The sequence below is a fragment of the Pleurodeles waltl genome, chromosome 9 (assembly GCF_031143425.1).
Source record: "Pleurodeles waltl isolate 20211129_DDA chromosome 9, aPleWal1.hap1.20221129, whole genome shotgun sequence".
In the NCBI taxonomy this organism is placed as follows: domain Eukaryota; kingdom Metazoa; phylum Chordata; class Amphibia; order Caudata; family Salamandridae; genus Pleurodeles; species Pleurodeles waltl.
The window spans coordinates 1082532467-1082553665 of NC_090448.1; the positions used below are offsets into that span (position 1 = coordinate 1082532467).

At 43.4% G+C, this 21199-nt stretch overlaps 1 protein-coding gene across 1 annotated transcript in view; it reads left to right on the forward strand.

Moving 5' to 3' along the window:
* The window catches only part of HEATR4 (HEAT repeat containing 4), a 252284-nt gene that overhangs the window by 154913 nt on the left and 76172 nt on the right, over positions 1-21199 (forward strand). The window contains exon 8 of the mRNA XM_069208752.1: positions 6128-6288. Within this exon, the coding sequence (XP_069064853.1) occupies positions 6128-6288 (161 nt within the window). The remainder of the gene's footprint in view (positions 1-6127; positions 6289-21199) is intronic.

Below are 21199 nucleotides of genomic sequence, written 5' to 3' on the forward strand. Positions count from 1 at the left end.
CATACGGAGGAGGATGGTACACTGGACTCTGTTTTTTGCGAGGCTTTTGATTGCAAAGGAGTCATAAGCATCTCTAAATAATTGATATGAAATTTGGACTCCTCTGAAGACCAGGAACCTCCAGTTGAGATTGCGCCACAACGGGGGCCCCAACCTGTTAGACTTGCATCTGATTCTAACACAAAATCTGGGGCTGATGCGAAGATAGTCCTGCCATTTTAGGTGTCTAAATGGTCTATCCACCATTGAAGTTCTGAACGAGGCTCTTGGTCCAGATTGATTGTTTCTGAGTAAGAAAGCCCTTTTCTGAGATGGCAAATTTTTTGTCTTTGAAGAGCCCAGTAATGGAGGGGACTGGGAAAAATGGTTTGGATTGAAGAGGCGAGAAGACCCACAATTCTGGACAAGGATCTGAGAGAAATTTGAGAACTGTGGAGAAGTTTCAGAATTTCAGATTTTATAGACTTTACTTTTTGCTGGGGAAGATGTAGAGTAGCGGAAGAAGAGTCGATTATGAACCCGAAAAATTCTATTTTTTGAGAAGGCGTAGTGATAGAGTTCTCTTTGTTGATGAGAAAACCTAGATGAGATAGGAGAGAACATGTGGTTTGAAGATATAGTGGAAGAGAAAGACGGTTTTGATGCATTAGGAGGATGTCGTCGAGATAGATTGATAGTCTGATGCCCAGGGATCTGAGATGAGCTGTTACCGGTTTCATTATTTTCATGAAGCACCAGGGTGCTGACGAGAGGCCGAACGGAAGAGAAGAAAACTGGTAGGTTTGGCCCTTCCACTGGAATTGGAGACATTTTCTGTAATCCTTGTGGATAGGAACTGACAAGTATGCATCCTGAAGATCCAGGCGAACCATGTAATTGTAAGGAAGAAGAATATCTCTTAAATGGACGATAGTTTCCATTTTGAAGTGTCTGTATACGACGAAGCTATTGAAAGCTCGGAGATTGATGACCGGTCTTAGCTTTTTGTTCTTCTTTTGGACTAGGAAGCGAGTGCTTAGAAAGCCTGAAGGATCCGGATGGGAAACTTGAATGGCTTGTTTGGAAATAAGGGACTGAATCTCTTCTGAGACGAGGAAGGACATTTCAGAGGAAAAACATAGAGAAGGGGGACGGGATGTTTGGTGAGGGGTTGAATAGAGTTCTATTGAATAGCCTTTGATTATATTGAGAACCCATGGATCCATAGTGATAGTGTGCCATTTTGCTGTAAACAAACGCAGACAACCTCTTACAGGAGGAAGGCCAGAGTTGGGGCTTACCTTGTTGATAGTTGTGTCTGTAACCACATTGTCCACGACCCCGGTAACCTCTGCCACGTTGGAGGTAGAACTGGGGTTTAAATGATTGAGTCTCATAAGCGGAGTTGAAGGAGCCTCTGGATCCTTGTGACAAAAGGACCAGCCGGTAAAGCGGCTCCTGCTTGTACCGGCCTTTGCAAAAACCCGTTGGTTAAAAATGTTTTTGATGGACTGTTGAGCCTTATCTATAGAGGCAAAAGTAGAGACAAATTTTCCCAAATCTTTGATAAACGAATCACCGAAAAGGAGTCCGTCTGCTTTGATACCATGATCAATAGATGCAAGTTTGGCCAATTTGGGATCTAATTTTAACAAGAGTCCTTTTCTCCTTTCGTGAGTAATGGCGAAATTTGCATTTCCCAAGAGGCAAAAGGCTCTTTGGATCCACAATGAAAGTTCTGAAGGATCAATATCCGCATTTTCACTTATGGCCGATTCCGCCATATCGAAGATACGGGCCAGTGAGCCCACCAAGTCTAAGAGTTTGTCCTGGCAGTTCGACCAGGCCTTGTCGACCCCTTTGCAGGGGTCTTTGTCGAATTTAGAAAAGAAAGTAAGAAGGGGTTGGTCAATAGAGGGGGTGGAGGTAATGTTAGAAGAAAGGGATGGTCTGGGACATTCTGATCTTAATTTAGCCCTCGTGGGTTTGTCTATGGGAAGTCTCAATCTGGAGGCAATGTAATCTCCTACATGGGAAGAGGGGAACCATTCAGTGGAATTGGGGTGGTGAAGGAGGGAAGGGTCAAACATGGGATTGCCATCAGTATCAAGAATCAATTTGGCTGGAAAGGGGTTAGAGGAAAGGCCGATTTATGTTTTTTTTTGGAGGAGGAGAGGTTTGAGATTGGGAGCCCCATTAATCTGGATCGTCGTCCATATCATCCATATCACCCATGTCATCATCAGTGTCAGAGATATGGGAAATTGTAATCTTTTTTGGTGCGTTTGAAATATGTTTAGTTTTGGCAGTACATTTTAATTACCCCTCCTTTGAAGGAGGCCTGGGAGGAGACTTGTCCTCAGCCTGGGGTGAAGAGGCTTCACCTGTCAGTTCAGCGCCACCAGGGGTGACTTTAATGTGGGCTTTTTGGGCAGATAAATCCTTAATCCTACGTTTTCTGTTATCCCCCGCAGAATCGGCCAGTAAGGATTTCGAAACCATACTCTTTACGGAAGATTCAACGTTTCTTGTCATTTTGCCCATAGAAATTGAAATGCCTTTTGCCACAGCCTCATTAATAAAAGTACCAAAATCTTGGTTAAAAACATCATCATCATTCATGGAATGACCGGTGAAATTATCATCATTAATTTTGTGAGGGAAAGATAGAGTTTAGGCAGATTTGGAGAAGAAAGGGTTAACCGAGCGAAGAAAACTGAGGAAAAATCAGTAGACGCCCAACTGGGCGTTACCAGAGCCGAGAGGGCGGAGGTTAGGATGTTCGTCAGATAGGAGAGGCGGTCCAGTGCACTTGAGGAACACGGAGGAGGCGTTAAGGAAGGAGAAAAATATGGCCAGAAAAAACAGGTGAGCTCACGACCGTTGTGGCGGTTGCAATGAGAGAAGAGGAACTCGTGCAACGTTAAAGAGGCGCAAAGAGACAAAGCCGACAACACTAGTCAGGCTTAGGGGCCCTCGCGCAACGTTTGAAAAGCGCAGGAGGCGGGACGCCGATAATAAAAATGAAAAAATGCAGCGGGCATTCATGCGACAATAAGCAGGTGCGGGAAGTGCCGAGAAAAAGAAAAACAATTAGTGCTATATGAAAAACAACATATTAACTGCCATTAGCATCAAATACATAATTTAAGAAAGGATATGAAGGAAAAAGGAACTGAACACTTATCTTGAGTGCGAGCAGCAAGAAAGAGGGTTGGTTGCAGTCAAATGTAGTGTTTATATTACGTACTTGGTCCCCACTGGTTCTTGTTCCGATACGTTTTTTTTCCCATTAGCTTCTGTTCCCTCTAACCTCATGGGAATTGTAGTTTTTTCTTGACTGCTGCTGTTCGTAATAAAGCAAGTTAGAGAAGCATAATAGGAGCCTCTGGTCTTGCCATAAAATGTAACATCACAAGAGACAATGCAACCCATATTCTACATTCCTGCTCTTCAATAAGTAGCAAATAGCAAATGCAACTACACCTATCCTACAAATAACAAACCAAATATTAGAGCACAAGCACAACTTAAATGTTGTTACCTTTTTTGACGGACTGTTAAAAAACTCAAAAATGTTTTAATGATCTACAGAAATACATATTTTCTCTCCGGAATTATGGCCACAAAGTATTACAGAAACCTCCAAGAATATCTGCTTTCATTATTTTACACCTGTTCAGTGGTTATATGCAGTTTATTAGCATAGGTGCTGCATTGAATTACTCATTGAGCCCAATCACAAGAAAAGTGCGCCTTGAGTGTACTTCCCTATTACAGTGTGCAGTCTGTGGTGCCCAGAACTTCATTGAAACGTTATGCTTTGCAATAAGAGTTCTTCTGTGCTTTTTTAACCACTAATAGCTCTTTCCTGTAAACATTATTTCTCAATAGCTTTCAGGTACCGTCCTTCTTTAGGAGCATGACAAATCTGTGTTTCAAAACAAATTGAACGAAATCAATAAGATGAAGTAGCTAAGCCATTCAGCAAAATATACTGGTATGGAAATTCATCATACCTTGCAGATAACAATGGTGTGCAACAGTGTATTATGAGGACGCCAACTCTCAGAGCGCGTCTGCCATTGTCTGCATGTTAGCTCTACCTCTTCCTGTCAGCATTAGGTATAATGTTAGTTCCTGTGCTTTGTGGCTTTCTTTACACGTCTGAAGACCAAAGATGGCTCTGACAAAGTCTCCAGTTCATGTCTTTCTATTGTTTTATTTACAAAAGGCTTGATTGGTTGAGTCTCTCATTGAAGCAGACCTGATCCAGGGCACCCAGACCCAAGTACTTACCCCAAAATGCATTTATTTGGGGAGTGTCACATTCCAAAGCTCCCCACCTCGAAGGTACGCCCCTGCACGTGATGGTCATGCTACTGCTTTGGTTAAAACCTTATGTGCAAAATAAAGTGTAACCTTTAAAACTAATTGCATGGTTCATTAAGGCCAACATTTCCATTAGAAGCATTTTCTGGTTCGATGGTCATTTTGAAAACATGGCACTTGATCACCTCCAGACTCCAAAACAAGCCCAATTCAAAATCCGATAAAGAAAAAGACCATCTTAGAATATGTGTAAACTTTTGCCACAGAGTATGTTTCAGACCATGGAAGCCATATTGTGCTACACAGGGCATTATAGATGGGTAACTGTCAGTAACAAGGTTATTTTCCAGCAGAGCGTTTCATGTGGCATTGCAGACTCCCCAGGTCTCCCCAATTGGTCTATGAAGTTACTTGGAACTGCATGGTTTAAACCTCCACATTACTGACAGCTATAGTTTATGGTATGTATGATTCGTGGGCCCCACCTGCAGGATGATGACATGGGTAAAGTGTGCAGGGAGAGAAGAGCCATGGGGGAGCGTTCACAACATGCTGTTCCTACCCGTCCTTCTACTCAATGACTGTCACCCCATACTTTAAAGATAAACCTGGCACGCTTCACCCTCTGCCACACACGGATTTCCTGCTGTTTGCAATGTAGAAAATACATTCCTGCCTAAATCCCCCACCACCCTCAGAAGCACCCTCCAAAATAAACAAACGTCATGTCGCTGCTCCTGTTACTCACACCGGGCTCCTCACTCCTTCACCTCAGTTTCTTTTCTTGAATAATCCTACCTGGTGTCCTGAAACCCACACCCACCGCACTCTGAGCATCCCCTTACACTAAAGGTGTGATCTCCTAAGTTTTTGTCTTTTTAATCCTTTCCATTGAGGGTAGCAACCCTCACTAGAACAACACATTTTGATATGGTACAACCAGTGTTCTCCCCACCTTATTGTCATTTTGAGTAAAATAGTCCAACCATTTTCACCACAAAACAAACTTCCTCAATTGCAAATGAATGAGAGATGAGGAAAATGAAAGAGCACAGTAGAACCTTCCTTTCTACTGTTCTACTAAAAGTAGGAGGTCTGCACCAAACTCCATCACTCAATAGCTAGAAGATCCATAGCTATTTGTCGATCATATTGCTTGATGCCCAGCATCAGACACCCAAAGTGGACCTCAAGCCTCTCCTCGTGTGGCCACCAGGGATGTCAGAAACAAGTTGATACAAATTTGAAATACACGAAACAAGGCCGATCACTTAACCAATGAAAGAAGCCATTAAGCAACCTCTGTGATGACCTATGGACGAATCCAAGACACTCCACAGACTCCTGAAACATTTCACCTCTGGAATAAATTCTTCCATAGAGTTCTGTACACGCAGCTTCCAGGTCGACTGCATAAAGTCTTATTGCATAATTGTAATTACAATGTTAAAAATGCATATGAAAAAGAATGAGAATTCTGAGAAACCGAAAACTATTCTACCTTAACTGGGCCTCTTTCCACTGCCTTTACCAATCCAAGTATGTCATTATTCAATCAACTCCCCTTCTCATACTGAGCTGGTGCATTTCATTCAAGTTTTTATAAGGAATGAATTTGTTGTGGCTATAAAAGTGGTAAAAATAAATCCCAATTTTCCACATAAAAGAATTTGGAGTCCACCATGGACTATTTTCATTTTCTAGGCTATCTTTTTTTTGTGGGCATGCAACATTCCAACTGTTCCCACCTTGATTAATAGGAGGTGTGCTGGCCATACCCTGCAAAGGCAGTAAGTGTTTTTTCTATTTCTCCTAGGCAATGATGCAGACAGCTGGGCAGCGGCACAGTGTCTGGCTCTAGAAGGCAATAACACGTTCCCTGTAGTCAAGAGACTCCTTACCCAGCTCTTTGAGGTGGAAGGCATGGATACAGAGGAGCAAGTCTGCCAACTGTTGACCCAGCTAAGTGAAGGGACTGTGAGTATAAACACTAAGGGTTCATTCAGATCTTAGCACCAGGTGCTTTTTAAAGTTTGTGCTCAATTTATAAATCCCCCCATGTATTGGATAACATACTGGGTGTGCTGGATTTCGGTGGCACCAGCCTTCTAGACTTGTTTGATCCATTGTATGTACTCCTTACAATCTCTTCAACAGGATAGGAATGGAAGGGAAAGCTTGGCCTCCTTTCTGTCGTCCTGACCACAATTCATGCATCTGCCAGGACACCCACTATACTCCTTAAAACTTCATGTCTCAGACCTAGCACCCGCTTTATTTACTCTATGCATGGAGCTTATGCAGCTAGGGGAAAGGGTCTATTCATCTATCTAAATGCAGATGACGCCCAACTAGAGTTGTTAGTTGCAAATCCTTCAGACATCTTAATCCTGAAAAACTTCCTTAAAAGGTGAAAAAAACGATCAACTTATTACTGCTAAAATGTGACATAAACTCATTCTGCTGAGTGTCAAACAATGTCTACCATTGGTCTAAAAACAGCTAGACTCTCTTTCACAGCATGGAAGTTTTCCTAAACTGATCCCCTTTGCCAATTCACTACCCCTCATCATTGACCAAAATCTTACAACATTGCTATACATATCCAATCTTTCGGAACTACACCCCTTCAACTGCTTCTTTTAAGACTACTTAAACCCCTATTACCTTTCACGGACTTCAGATCAGTTGTTGCAGATCTTTGTTTCCTTCACTTCTGACAATGGTAACTCTATTGTAGCTGATCTGTATAAAATTACTCTTGTTCCAATTGAAGCTATCCTACACATAGTGGAACTTCTCGTCAAAGATGCAAAAACACAGATCATCTCACCCTTGTGCCTACACTGTTTTTCTGTTCGAGCCAGACTTAACTTAAGAATTTCCTGCATCATGGAGAGGGTTATATATGCTAGCCTACCCTGTTACATGAACAACAAACCTTGCACTGTAGAGTGGCATGGACTGCAGGCCTGTAGAGTACAGTGGTGTAGAGTGCAGTCATGCACTGTAGAGGAAAGTGACGTAGAGTGCCGTCATGTTGAGCAGATTGGCGTAGAGTGCAGATGTGCAGAGTAGAGTGGAGCGGCACAGAGTGCCATCATGCAGAGTACAGTAGCAAAGAGTGCAGTATTGCATATTAGAGTGGGGTAGAGTGCACTGCCAAAGAATAGAGTGGTTCAGAGTAAAGTAGAGAGATGAGTGCAGTTTCATACAGTACAGTGGTGCCCAGTAGATCAGAGTAGCGTAGAGTGGATTGGCATAGAGTAAAGAGACGTAGAGTGCAGAAGTATAGAGTGTACTGGCAGTAGATTGAATTGGCATAGAGTAGAGTGGTTCAGAGTAGGATGAGGTGGCAAATAGTGCAGTATCATAGAGTGTAGTAGCGCAAAGTAGAGTGGTATAGAGTTATGTGTCAAAGAGTGCAGTTAAGCAGAATAGAGTGTCGTAGAGTGCAGCAGTGTAAAGTGGCATAGAGGGCATTAGTGTAGAGTGCAGTGACAGATAGTGTTGCAGAGTACAGTATAGTGGCGTACGAAGGCATTGAAGCAAAATCCTGACCACTTCTCACAATTATGGGAGTTAAAATATCAAAAATCTTAAACCAATCCCAACCTTGAAAAGCACCAAAAATATGGAATATTGGGCCAGATGTAGCAAAATCCGAATTTGTGACTCTCAAATTGCGAGTATGAGCGACTCGCAATTTGAGAGTCACAAATTCGGATGCTGGATGGTGTCTCTGACACCATCTGCGAATCACAAGGGGGTCGCAAAGACCCACCTCATTAATATTAATGAGGTGGGTCGCAATTTGCGACCCCCTTCCGATTTGCAGCACTCACAGGGATGGTGGCCTGCTGGAGACAGCAGACCAACATGTCTGTGACTGCTTTTTAATAAAACAGTGTTTTTTTTGTATTGCAGCCCGTTTTCCTTAAAGGAAAATGAGTTGCAACACAAAAGAAAAAATGAAACGTTTGTGTTTCATTTTTTCAGCGCAGGCAGTGGTCCATAGGACCGCTGCCTGCGCTGAAAATTTTTTTTCAGGGCCATTCACAAAGGGGAAGGGGTCCCATGGGGACCCCTTCCCTTTTTCAAATGGGTCAGCACCCATTTGAAATGGGTGCTAAATACGAATTGCTTTGCGACCGCGTTCGCGGTCACAAAGCAATTCTACATTGTGATACGACTTGCAAATAGGAAGGGGAAAATCTCTTCCTATTTGCGAGTCGCATTCCCATTTTGCGAGTCGGTAACCAGGTTACCGACTCGCAAAATGGGAATGAGCATTGCGATGTGCTTTTTGCATGGCGCAAACAGTGAATTTCGCTGTTTGCGCCATGCAAAAAGCTTCGTACATCTGGCCCATTGTTCCTATAGACTTAGGCTGTTGTTATGAAGTCCCCGTCAATGGTGTGGGTAATTCTCTGGGGAGGTCAGAAAACCTGGCTCATTACAAATTGAACTCTGAATGTCCACTTAGGAATGAGGAGGAACCAGGGCATTATATTCATCACATTCATTTTCCCCCTGTTATTCCTCATCCCTGTTCTGATTTTCACGCAGAGATTTCAGATGTTTTAAGCAGTGGAGTCTCCAAGGGAAACTATCCAGGCCGCTGTGTTTTGGCATTACTCATACTCCAGATGGGCCTAATAACAGGAGTTACGAGTAACTTATAATGCGGTTGTTAGACCTGGCATCCTTGGCGTGGTCTTCCCTAACTTTTTGCCTCCTCTTCCCAAGTAGTTGCTGTGTGCTGTACTCTGTTTTTGCTGTTTTTGTTACACTGGGCACTTTACCACTGCTGACCAGTGCTTAGGTGTAAGAGCTCCCTATGTGAAATTGTATGTGTAATTGGCTTTTTCATAATTGGCATATTTGACTTACTAATAAGTCCCTAGTAATGTGCACTAGAGGTGTCTAAGGCCTGTAAATCAAATGCTACTAGTGGGCCTGCAGCACTGTGTGTGCCACCCACATGAGTAGCCCTGTAAACATGATTCAGACCTCCCACTGCAGAGTCTGTGTGTGCAGTTTTAAACTGCCAATTCAACCTGACAAGTGTACCCACTTGCTAGGCCCAATCCTTCCCTTTTTGTACATGTAAGGCACCCCTAAGGTAGGCCATAGGTAGCCCCATGGGGAGGGTGCAGTGTATGTTAAAGGTGGCACATGTACTGATGTGTTTTACATGTCCAAACAGCGCAATACTGCCAAATTCGTTTTTCACTGTTGCAAGGCCAATCTCTCTCACAGGTTAACATGGGGCTGCCTTTAAATATCCTTAAAGTGCAGTTTCCCTTTGAGAGCAGAAGGGAATGTGGAGTTTGGGGTCTCTGAACTCACAATTTAAAAATACATCTGTTAGTGAAGTTGTTTTTTAGATTGTTAGTTTGAAAATGCCACTTTTAGAAAGTAGGCATTTTCTTGCTTAAACCATTCTGTGACTCTGCCTGTTTGTGGATTCCCTGTCTGGGTCAAACTGACAGTTGGGCTGTTTGTGAATCTCATCTAGACAGGGACACAAAGGGAGCTGGGGTGTAGCCTGCATATCCTGATGAGCCATCTGGGCTGGAGTGGAGGGAGGAGTAATCACTTACACCTGAATGGGCTGTGCATGCCCTCACACAATGCAGTCTCCAACCCCCTGGTGTGGGTCTTGGGCCTAGTTGGGCAAGGCAGGATTATGTATACAACAGAGCTTTTCCTTTGAAGTTTTCCTACTTCAGAGGCAGAAAGGGGTATAAGTATTGGACCCAAAACTCCCAGATTTGTAGATCACTTCTGGATTCAAGAGGAACCTCTGCCAAGGAGAAGAGCTGAAGGGCTGAGGTGAAGTGCTGCCCCTGCCTGTGACTGTGCTTTGTTGGGCTATCCTGCAGTTGCTGCTTCTGCCTGTGAGAGGGGACAAAGACTGGACTATGTTGTGCATTCCTGCTTGCAAAGAATCTCCAAGAGCTTGCCTCCTGTTTTGAAGTCTCATGGCCATCACCTCTGCCAGCACCTGAACTCTCTGCTGAGACTCCTGCCCTGCCAAGTGGTGCCCCATCCTGTCCCTGGGCCCTTGAAAGGTGAAGTTGGCAGAATAAGGACTGAAATACACGCAGAAAACACCTTGCGTGGACATTTTCGATGCACCACCTGCAATGCGGCTGAAAAACGATCCGCCACCTTATTCGCGGCTGAAACCGATGTCCCACCTGCATCGAAGCTGGGAAATCAACGCAACATGGCTGGAGAAACAATGCAACGTCCGCTTGCGGCTGCTGATAATGACACAAACCCACACGCAGCGCGGTTTTCTAACACAGTGCGACTTTATTTCTCACACGTCGTCGCTGGGTGTCAAAGTAATTGTGAACCTGCGCGGATCAGAGGTGCCCTGTCGGGAAATCGGTGCATCACTCTCTTGCGAGGGAGAAAAATGACACATCGCCTACCCGACTGGAGAAGAAACGACGCACAGCCTCACTTGCGAGTAAGGAATCGACGCATCGCTGTCTTTTCCAAAGCACATTTGCCCGTGTAGCTTTATTTGTGACGCAAGCCAGGTTCAATGTGTAAAATCAATGTTTCCATTGTTTTCTATGGAGTAAGACTCTTTTTACTTTGAAAATTCATATCTTGATTTGTGTATGTTGGATTTTTGTTATTTTGGTCTTGTTTGATTTAGATAAATATTACCTATTTTTCTAAACTGGTGTGGTGTCCATTTTGTAGTGTTTTCACTGTATTACCGTGTGTTGGTACAAATACTTTACACATTGCCTTGGAGATAAGCCTGACTGCGTGTGCCAAGCTACCAAGGGGGTGAGCAGGAGTTATCTTGAGTGTGTAACTTCATTGCCCCGACTAGAGTGAGGGTCCCTGCTTGGACAGTGTCAAACTGACTGCCAAAGTCCCCATTTGTAATAGCGGTCCTTAGATAGGACTTGCTATCTGTCAAAGGTGGCCTAAAGACTCTCTATGTAAATATGTACTTCATCTTTCGCCTTCATATCTTTACTGTGAATAACATATACAAAAATGCATTTGCACCTGCTTTGTAGGCATCATTGTGCATATTTATGCAAATCTAATACTAGGCCACAAAATCTTCGAAAACACATGGGGCCTTGTGTACTAAAAATGTACCCAATGACTTTTACCGAAGGCATTTGTATTTTGTGGGCGAACCTATGTGTTAATAGGTCGGATCACATAATACAAAATTATAGTGTGTCGCATTTTGACCTACCTTATAACTGTTTTCCTAAAGGGAATGAGGTGGTGGTAAAAAATATATATATTACGAAGGGATGTCGGTAGGCACATAGATGACATAAGATACTACAGGAAGAAAAGATTAGCCCCACCAGGGCTCTCAAAAGGAGAGCTAGAGGCAGTATTCTGCCCCAGACCCATCCCCTTTACATAGCCCTGGGCTCCTGCTTCAAAGCCTATCTATAGATTTACAAAGAAAGCCGGCCTTTCTTTAATTATTAAAAATGAGACAAGAAGAAAATGTCACCAGATGATGCCAGGTGTGGTTCATAGGTATCTATGAACACCTCTTTACTTGGGGGGGGATTTTAACTCCAGCTCGGATGAATGGAGCAGCGATGAAGGCCGAAAATCTTATCAGAACCGTCAGGTCCCATTAATGAATATGACACCGGCCTTCCCTTACCAACAGTTCCCTATGTGGCAACAATCGCCATACCCATTTTTCCAACCGCAACCTCAGTTTGGTTTCAATCCTTTTTTAGGGAGAGGCCGGGGCAGAGGCAGAAACAAAAGAAGAGGCAGGAACGTGCACTGGGCCCAGGAAGAACCACAAATGGTGACCAGGAGCCGCAGTGCAACACCGACAAACAAACCTTAGTGGTCAACCTGTCTGGCACCATACTTTCCCCCTCTGAACTGTCAGTTTTGGAGAAGGGGTTAGGTTTTGTACCTACCCCAAAAGAAGACCAGTTCCGGCTAAATTGCAAGATCACAGCAATGTTTAGGAAGGTACGGTTACATTTCTTTTTTAAGGATCGTATTCCCCCGATACTCATGGGTGATACGAATTTAAGAAATCCGTCATCCTTCATGCCTCTGTCCACTTCTGTTCCCATAGAAGTTCTAACCTTTGAGAAGGCGATACGGCATGAACTACAGCATCTTTTACCTACTCTCCCCTTCCAGAATATGTCTAGATTAGAAAGAACAGCTATCAGTTCTTTATCTTCGAATCCTGACATTACCATCAAACCGGCGGAAAAAGGAGGTGCGATTGTGATACTTGATACCACTTTCTATAGACAAGAATGTCTGAGACTCTTAAGTGATGATACATATTACGAACCTAATACTGTTGATCATACAGCCCGCCTTCAACGCATCATTCGTGGAATGATAAGCGAAGCAGAATTAGCAGGATGGATCACACAACAAGAAGCCAGGTTCCTTGACACCAAAGAACCTAGGGTGCCATATTTCTACTGTCTCCCCAAAATTCATAAGGGTACCCCACTCTAGGCCGTCCGATTGTGTCAGGGATAGGATCCCTTTTGGAACCCCTCTCTAAGTTTTGTGATTTCTTTTTTAAACCTATTGTTTAACAGACATCAACCTTTTTGAAGGACACAAAGGATACTCTTGTCCTTTTAGATCACATCAACACTACAGGCTTGACTGACATGTTAATTTGTCTTGACGTTGAAGCCCTTTATACTAACATACCTCAAGAGGCTACACTTACAGCAGTGCAAGACATATTGATGTCCGCTCCCTGGACTCTCAACACCCCTATCAGTTTTATAATGCAATGTGCTAGCCTGGCCCTTAAAGAAAATTTCTTCCAATTTGAAGATAATTTATATCACCAGATACAAGGCACATCTATGGGCAGCACTTTTGCACTGAGTTTAGCCTGTCTGTATATGTACACTTTTGAACAGAACAATATACTGGTTCCAACTCAACCCTTCTTTTCCAATATTAGACTGTGGCGTCGTTATATTGATGACATACTAGTGGTTTGGAAAGGGTATGTGGATCAAGTAAAAGCTTTCATCCACTGGATTAACACTCTTGATGTGCATCTTCGCTTCAGTGCTGAGTATTCTGACAAAGAAGTCTCTTTTTTGGATCTACGGATCATACTCGCAGATGGAGTACTACACTCGTCCATCTTTCATAAACCCACTAACAGAAATAGTCTCTTGCTCTACGACAGTCACCATCCTAAATCTTTGAGGAACAATCTTCCATTCAGCCAGTTCTTAAGGACAAGACGTAATTGTTCTGATCTGGCTGATTTTCATACACAGGCAAATATTTTGAGTCAAAAACTTAAAGAGCGGAACTATCCCAACTCTGTTATTAAACAGGCTCAAAAGAGAACCAAGAATATCCCGAGGGACACGTTGTTAGCCACCAATGAACGGGAACCACAGACCAGACTGACATGTGTTACTACTTTTACTCCTCTGAGTAACCGTGTCAAGAAAGTCATTTTGAGACACTGGAATATCCTGAACAGCTCGGGAGAATCCCTAGAACGTCCTCTTTTTGCTTTCAAAAGAACTCAAAACATTAGAGATTTATTAGTCCACACTAGACCGACTGTGCCCAAACCTAGAGAATTGATAAAGACACAATGGCTGGGGGTCAGAGGACATCACCCTTGCGGGGGGTGTAATGTTTGCTCACTTACCACTACCACCCAGGAATTAGATTTAGGAGAACCCCATACTTGTCAGTTAAGGATACAAACCAATTGCCGTACTAAGAATTGTATCTATATGATTACTTGCCCTTGTAATCTACGATACATAGGTATGACTACTAGGATGATCAAGACTCGGATAAATGAACATCGCAGCACCATTAGATCTCAGAGGTCCTCCACTAAGTTGACGAAACATTACATTACATTGATCTATATCATACCCCTAACAATCTTAGGTGGGTCAAACTTGAGACCATCAGAGACCAGAGAGAATCCACTAACCGGCTTTTTGAGAAAGAGCAACGTTGGGTCTATCGACTTAAGACACCCATTACAGGACTTAACGATGACATACCATGGACAGACTTTGTTCATCGATAATTTTAGCAGGTACATCTGTAATTCCAGGTTTTCACCCCAGTGTTGTACATCTTATGACATGCTTGATTGATCCATGCAGAGTTGCGATGAATTAACCATGAGTAGGGGGAGCTTCTTCTCCCTTCTTTTATGGACATGATTAAGGTACCAGATGTAGATACATACATTACCTGTTGTGGTAATCCCACCTCTTTCTAGGGATTTATATGCTAATTTGATCTTGAGCATTGTGCCTTTTCATCCCACTTTATTTTTGATACGTGAATTTGAGCTCCAGTATTATGCCCTTTGAATTTGGTTTCTACGATACTAAGATGGCCGACTTGTTGGGGCAAACATGATGGAGTCCTTTTTTAATTTCCATCCCACGGTTAGACCTATTACAAGATGGCCGACAATTTTGTCCTTTTTCTATGTTGAGGCTCTAGTATACATAGCCCAACCCACCCAGTGCCTTCTCCTATTCCAGGAGCACCGAGACGGGGCAGGTGATGCCGCGAACTACGGACAGGTCCCAAGTAAGTGGGTGTGAATACTGTTGGGCGATATGATGGGATTCCTTAGGATCCCTGTACTTTACTATGGTTAAGGAGGGTTTAAAACCCTCAGAGTGAGTCCATGGTGATGGCTTTTTCTATACCATCGGATGAATGAGGACTCTTTTGAGGTCCGATGTGGGTGTTTATAGCCCCTAACTATGTGGGTGGCATGTGCGCGTTAATCTTGAGTTCCAGACTTAGGAGGACTGAATATTGTCGCCTGTAAGCTGTAGATCAGAGTATATATATATATATATATGTCTATGACACTCCTTCCGAATGTTTTCAACATGTTAATCAGGATATCACGTAATTTACGTTCAATTGACATATCCTCTGCCACATGAGTTTTTAACATTTGGGCTGTCTCAGTATGTGTAGATTTTGATTTAGTTGATGATGGGATACCTGAATATTTGGCAAATGCTATACCCTTTTGCTTCCCGTTATCACTATTTTTGTCTTTTTTCCTGAATACAAACCGATAATTGAACTCGCGCATTCAGTTTAGTAGGAACTCCGTTACTTGGTGCTTTACCTGATGCGGCCCATCCACTAATATGAGGAGGGTAAGCATTTTTTCATCAACATTTTCACATTTATTTACACTTTGATCCACAGAGGGGATATTTCACCAATGTGTGGATTTGCACAGAGCACATTACAATTGACATTGTGCACGCGAATAATGTTTTATCTTTTTGTTTGTTTGTTATTCTTCTCATTTCAGGTCCCTGCATTACATTAATCTTCCTTACTATAGGATACATTTTCACATAGGATTAGGTAGCTTAGGTCCTGAAGAATCGCGTCAGATCCATAGGACATAAATAGCGAGAAACATGTTGACCTTTTGATAAATCGTACAGGGGATCCTGTACGTATAATTCCTAACCTCAAATTGAGTGAGGAAGTGATTTTGGGGAGCCTAGACCTTGTTCTTCTCTCTCCCCGTTTTTTTATTTTAATTATGACAGTGGTTGGATTATTCAATAAATTTGCCTAACCTCTAGTTATTTTTAATTTTTCCAATCCTATATCCTAATCTTTCTAAACCGGCCATATATCTCAAAAGATCTCCGGCAAAGAGCCCCCCTTGAGGGGCCCGTCAGGGATTGCAGCGCCGGCCTGACGTGGAACAGAGCCCAAGGATGAAGCTGTCACCTTTGGTGAGTGAGGGCTCTTGTTCCAAAGAAATTATTTTTCCAGGGACGTTTCTTTGTTCTTTCCTTTTCTCTTTCTTAGATCAGGACCCAATGTGGTCTCCCTGATTATACTCACTTAGTGGAACTGTGTATACATTGGTTTTGTACAGGGATTTTAACTGCACCACACAAAACGTTTTGGCAAGCCTGAGCAAGACACTGGAAAACAGTACAAAGTAATGAGCAATTTGTGGGTGTGAGATGGACAGTAATATGCCCTAAGAAATCTGAAGTCAGCACAGCCATGGCAATATTAGAACTCAAGGATAAACATATAAGGTCAATGTCTAAGCAAAGATGTAAGGTGCTCTAATAGACATTAACTCAGGTAGAGTTACGCAACTGAAAAGGAATTGTGTAACTCATTGATTAAATGTTGCACTAAAATTAAGCAATTACGTCATTAATGTAGGTCCTTGATCAACAAACCTGATTATCTGGCAAGAGAACTACGCTCTGTCCAGCATAGACCAGCGAGGGTGAGGTCCATGTCATGTATACAAGATACCCAGGTAGACAAATTTAGATACATTAAATGCAAATTTACATATTAATTATCTTAAGTATCTTGTCTTAGGTTGAAAAGCCACAGAACTGGGAGTACACAAAGAGGCAAGGTTTCAAAATACATTTCTGAAGCAAAGGTAATAAGCAACTGTAGCTGTAGTGAAACAAGCATTGGCAAAGCCAATAGGTTTTGCCTATGCAGGAGCTATTGGCTTTGCCAATATGTTTTAGCAATGGTGTACACCAGCGTGACTGCTATTCAGTAAAGCACTAAGGTAGCAGGATAAAGGAGAGTGGCGTGGAGTGTCATAAAGTTGAGTAGAGTGGAGTGTTGTTGGAGTAGCTTAGAGAGTTGTGTAGTGGTGTAGAGTAGAGGTGAGTGGCATGGAGTGAAGTGGAGTGTCATGAGTGTCATAGAGTGGAGTGCTGTAGAGTGTTGTGAAGTGTCGTGTAGGGAGGAGAATGTCATAGAGTGGAAGGACATAGAGTGGAGCTCGAGTTGAGTAGCGTAGAGCATCAGAGTGGAGTAGCTTGTCATGGAGAGTGGCATAGAGCATCATGGAGTGGTGTAGAACAGAGCAGAATGGTGTAAAGGGTGTTGCATAAAGTGAAGTAGAGTAGAGTGGTGTAGCTCGGAGTGGCATAGAGTGTAGTAGTGTAGGGGAGTGGAATGGCATAGAGTGGAGCAGAGTGTTGTAGAGTGGCAAAGAGGTGAGTGGCATAGAGTGCCATAGAGGTGAGTGGCATAAAATGGAGTAGTTTAGTGGAGCAGAGTGGAGTAGTGTGTCATTGAAAGAGTGAAGTAAAGTGGCATGGAGTGGCATAGAGGGAGTGGTGTAGAGTGTCGTGGAATAGTGTTGTACTGTGGCATAGGGTGGAGTATAGTGTTGTAGAGTGGAATGACATAGAATGGAGTAGAGTTTAACAGAGTGCAGCATCATACAATATAGTGTCTTAGAGTGGAGTAGAGTGGCCCGAGTGAAGTGGCGTAAAGCACAGTGGTGCAGAGTAGATTGGCTTAGAGTGCAGTGGCGTACAGTGCACTAGTTTTGAGTAAAATAATGTAGACTGAATTGGCGTAGAGTGCAATGACACAGAGTAGAGTGGTGCAGAGTAGATCGCAGTGGTGTAGAGTGAGTGGTGTAGAGTGCAGTGGTGTAGAGTTCAGTGGCATAGAGTAAATTATTTCAGAGTAGAGCTCATGGGTATATAATGGAGTGGTGCAGGGTCGAGTGGAGTGGTGCCGTATAGAGTGGAGTGGTGCAGGGTAGAGTGCAGAGGTGTATAATAGCATAGAGTGCAGTGGTGTAGAGTAGTGTAGAGTGCAGTGGTGCAGGATAGATTAGAGTGGCATAGAGTGCAGTACAATGGTATAGAGCTGAGGGGTGCAGCGTAGAGTGCAATGGCAGAGAGAACAGTGGCAGAGAGTGGAGTGGCGCTTTGTAGAGTGGTGCAGAGTTCAGTCATGCACAGCAGAGTAGAGTGGTGTAGAGTTCAGTTGTGGGGAGTACCGTGGTGTAGAGTGCAGTCGTGCAGAGTAGAATGGAGTGGCACAGAGTACCGTTGTGCAGAGTGCAGTGATGCATAGTAGATTGGGGTAGAGGGTACTGGCATACAGTAGAGTGGTGCAGAGAAGAGTAGAGAGATGTAGAGTGCAGTGTCATACAGTGAAGTGATGCATAGTAGATTCGAGTGGCGTAGAGTGTATTAGCATAGAGTTCAGTGGCATAGAGTGAGTGGCATATAGCATATTGGTGACAGAGTGCAGTAGAGTGGTGTAGAGTAGGGAGAGGTGGCATATAGTGCAGTGGCATAGAGTGCAGTGGTGCAGAGTAGAGTGGCATAGAGTCCAGTGGCAGAGAGTGCAGTGAAGCTGAGTAGAGTGGAGTAGTGTAGAGTAAAGTGGCATAGAGTCCATTGGTGTAGAATACAGCGGCTTAGAGTGTTGTAGAGTATAGTGGCATACAGTGCAGTGCAGTGGTGCACAGCAGATTAGTGTAGAGTACAATGGCATAGAGTGCATTGGTTTTGACATAAGTTGTGTAGAGTGCATTGGTGTGGAGTGCAATGACATAGAGTACAGTGGTGCAGAGTGGTGCAGAGTAGATTGCAGTGGTGTGGAGTAAGTGGTGCAGAGTGAGTGGTGTAGAGTGCAGTAGAGTAAATTATTTCAGAGTAGAGTGCATCGGTATAGAGTGCAGTGGTGCAGGATAGATTAGAGTGGTATAGAGCTGAGTAGAATGGCATAGAGTTGAGTGGTGCAGAGTAGAGTGCAGTGGCAGAGAGACCAGTGTCAGAGAGTGGAGTGGCACAGAGTGGAGAGGGGCAGAGTGCAGTGGCGCAGTGTAGAGTGGTGCAGGGTTCAGTCATGCACAGCAGAGTAGAGTGGCATAGAGTTCACTTGTGTAGAGTGGAGTGGAGTGGTGTAGGGTGCAGTCGTGCAGAGTAGAATGGAGTGGCACAGAGTGCCAATGTGCAGATTGCAGTAGTCAAAGAGTGCAGTGATGCATAGTAGATTGGGGTAGAGTGCATTGGCAAACTGTAGAGTGGTGCAGAGTAGCGTAGAGAGATGTAAAGTGCAGTGTTATACAGTGCAGTGGTGCATAGTAGATTAGAGTGGTATAGATTGGATTGGTATTGAATGCAGTGACATACAGTGCATTGGTGGTAAAGTAAATTGGCCGTAGAGTGCAGTAGAATGGTGTCGAGTAGAGTAGTGCAGAGTAGAGTGAGGTGGCATATAGTGCAGTAGCATAGAGTGCAGTGGTGCAGAGTAGAATGGCATAGAGTTCAGTGGCAGAGAGTGCAGTGAAGCTGAGTAGAGTGCAGTAGTGGAGAGTAAAGTGGAATAGAGTGCATTGATGCAGAGTAGAGTGGCTTGGACTGTAGCGTCAGAGTGGCATAGAGTGCTGCAGAGTAGAGTGCAGTGGACAGTGGTGCAGGGTTGAGTGTACTGACATGGAGTGATGCGTAGTAGAGTCGCATAGAGTACATTGGCATAGAGTGGGGCAGAGTAGAGTGTAGTGGCATAGAGTGCAGTGTTGCAGAGCAGACAGTTGTAGAATGCAGTGGTGTATAATAGAGTGCATAGTGTGCATTGGTGCAGAGTAGAGTGGCACACACAGCAATGGCATAGAGTAAAATACCATACAGTACAGTTGCCTTAGAGTGCAGTGGTGTAGAGTGTTGCAGAGCGCAGCGCGCCGTGGTGCCGATAGTAGTGGTGTAGAGTAGATTGTTTCAGAGTAGAGTTGAGCAGTGCACAGTAGAGTACAGTGGTATAGAGTATGGTGGAGTAGAGTACAGTGACACAGAGTGCAGTGGTGCAGAGTAGATTAGAGTGGTGCAGAGTGGATTGGCATAGAGTGCACTGGCATAGAGTGCAGTATTGCTGAGTATAGTGGCACACAGTGTAGTAGTGTGGAGTGCAGTGGCAAAAAGTGTAGTGGTGCACATTAGAATAAAGAGGGGTAGAGTGTGTAGAGTAAAGAGGCGAAGAGTGGAGTGGTGCAGAGTAGAGTGCAGTGACGCATTGTGGAGTGGCGTAGTGTGGATTGTTGCAAAGTCGAGCGCAGTGGTGTGGAGCAGAGCACAGTAGAATGGAATAGGCTAAAGTGGAGTATGCATGGTGTGGTAGTATACTTCCATTACAGACAACACATTTTCAAATGAAATGACCATTACGTTTGCACAGACATACAGTTTTACTAATGAAAGTATACAGTGCACAAGCGCTGTTTGGAAATGTCATCATCTAGTGTACTGAATTGTTTTAATCATATTATAATATTTGTTTCCACCACACTTCAGAATTCCCAAAAATGTTAATTTGTGCTGTCCTAATTCTGATATTTTGAAATATCCTCACAGTTGATTTACAAACATTTAAACTTTGTTGTGCGCTTGAAAAAAACAACATTGTACAGCTTTCCGACCAACACGTCCTCAGTAGCCAGCATGATTGTCACATAAATTCTCTCACTTTGAAGTCAGAAAAAGAAAGGTAAACACCAAGCTTTCAGGAAGACAGATCCGGACATTTGACGTCTGTTTTGACTGCACAGCAAATGTGGCAAGATAAGAAGAAGATTTAAGGCCAGATGTACGAAGTATTTTTCTGGTCACAAACGACTGGAAAAATGCTTTTTTCTATGTACCAAAGCAAAATGCGACTCAGTAACTTATTTATCGAATTGCATTTTGCTTTTGTAATTTGGTATTGGGAAGGGGCGTGTTTATGGCATCCCTTCCTAATACCGAATCGCACTGGCATGTAGGAATGTTTTGTGACCGTGAACGCGGTTGCAAAACAATCGCAGTTACCACCAACTTAAAGTTGGTGGTAAACCATTCACAAACGGGAACAGGTCCCAGGGGACCCCCTCCCCTTTGAGACTGGTAGCAATAACGTTTTTTAAGAGCAGGCGTTGTTCCAACAGACCACTGCCTATTCTTTAAAAATTAAAATAAATCTTTTTTTTTTTTTTTTAAACATCCCGTTTTCCTTCAAAGAGAACAGGCTGCATTTAATAAAAATATTGCTTTATTTA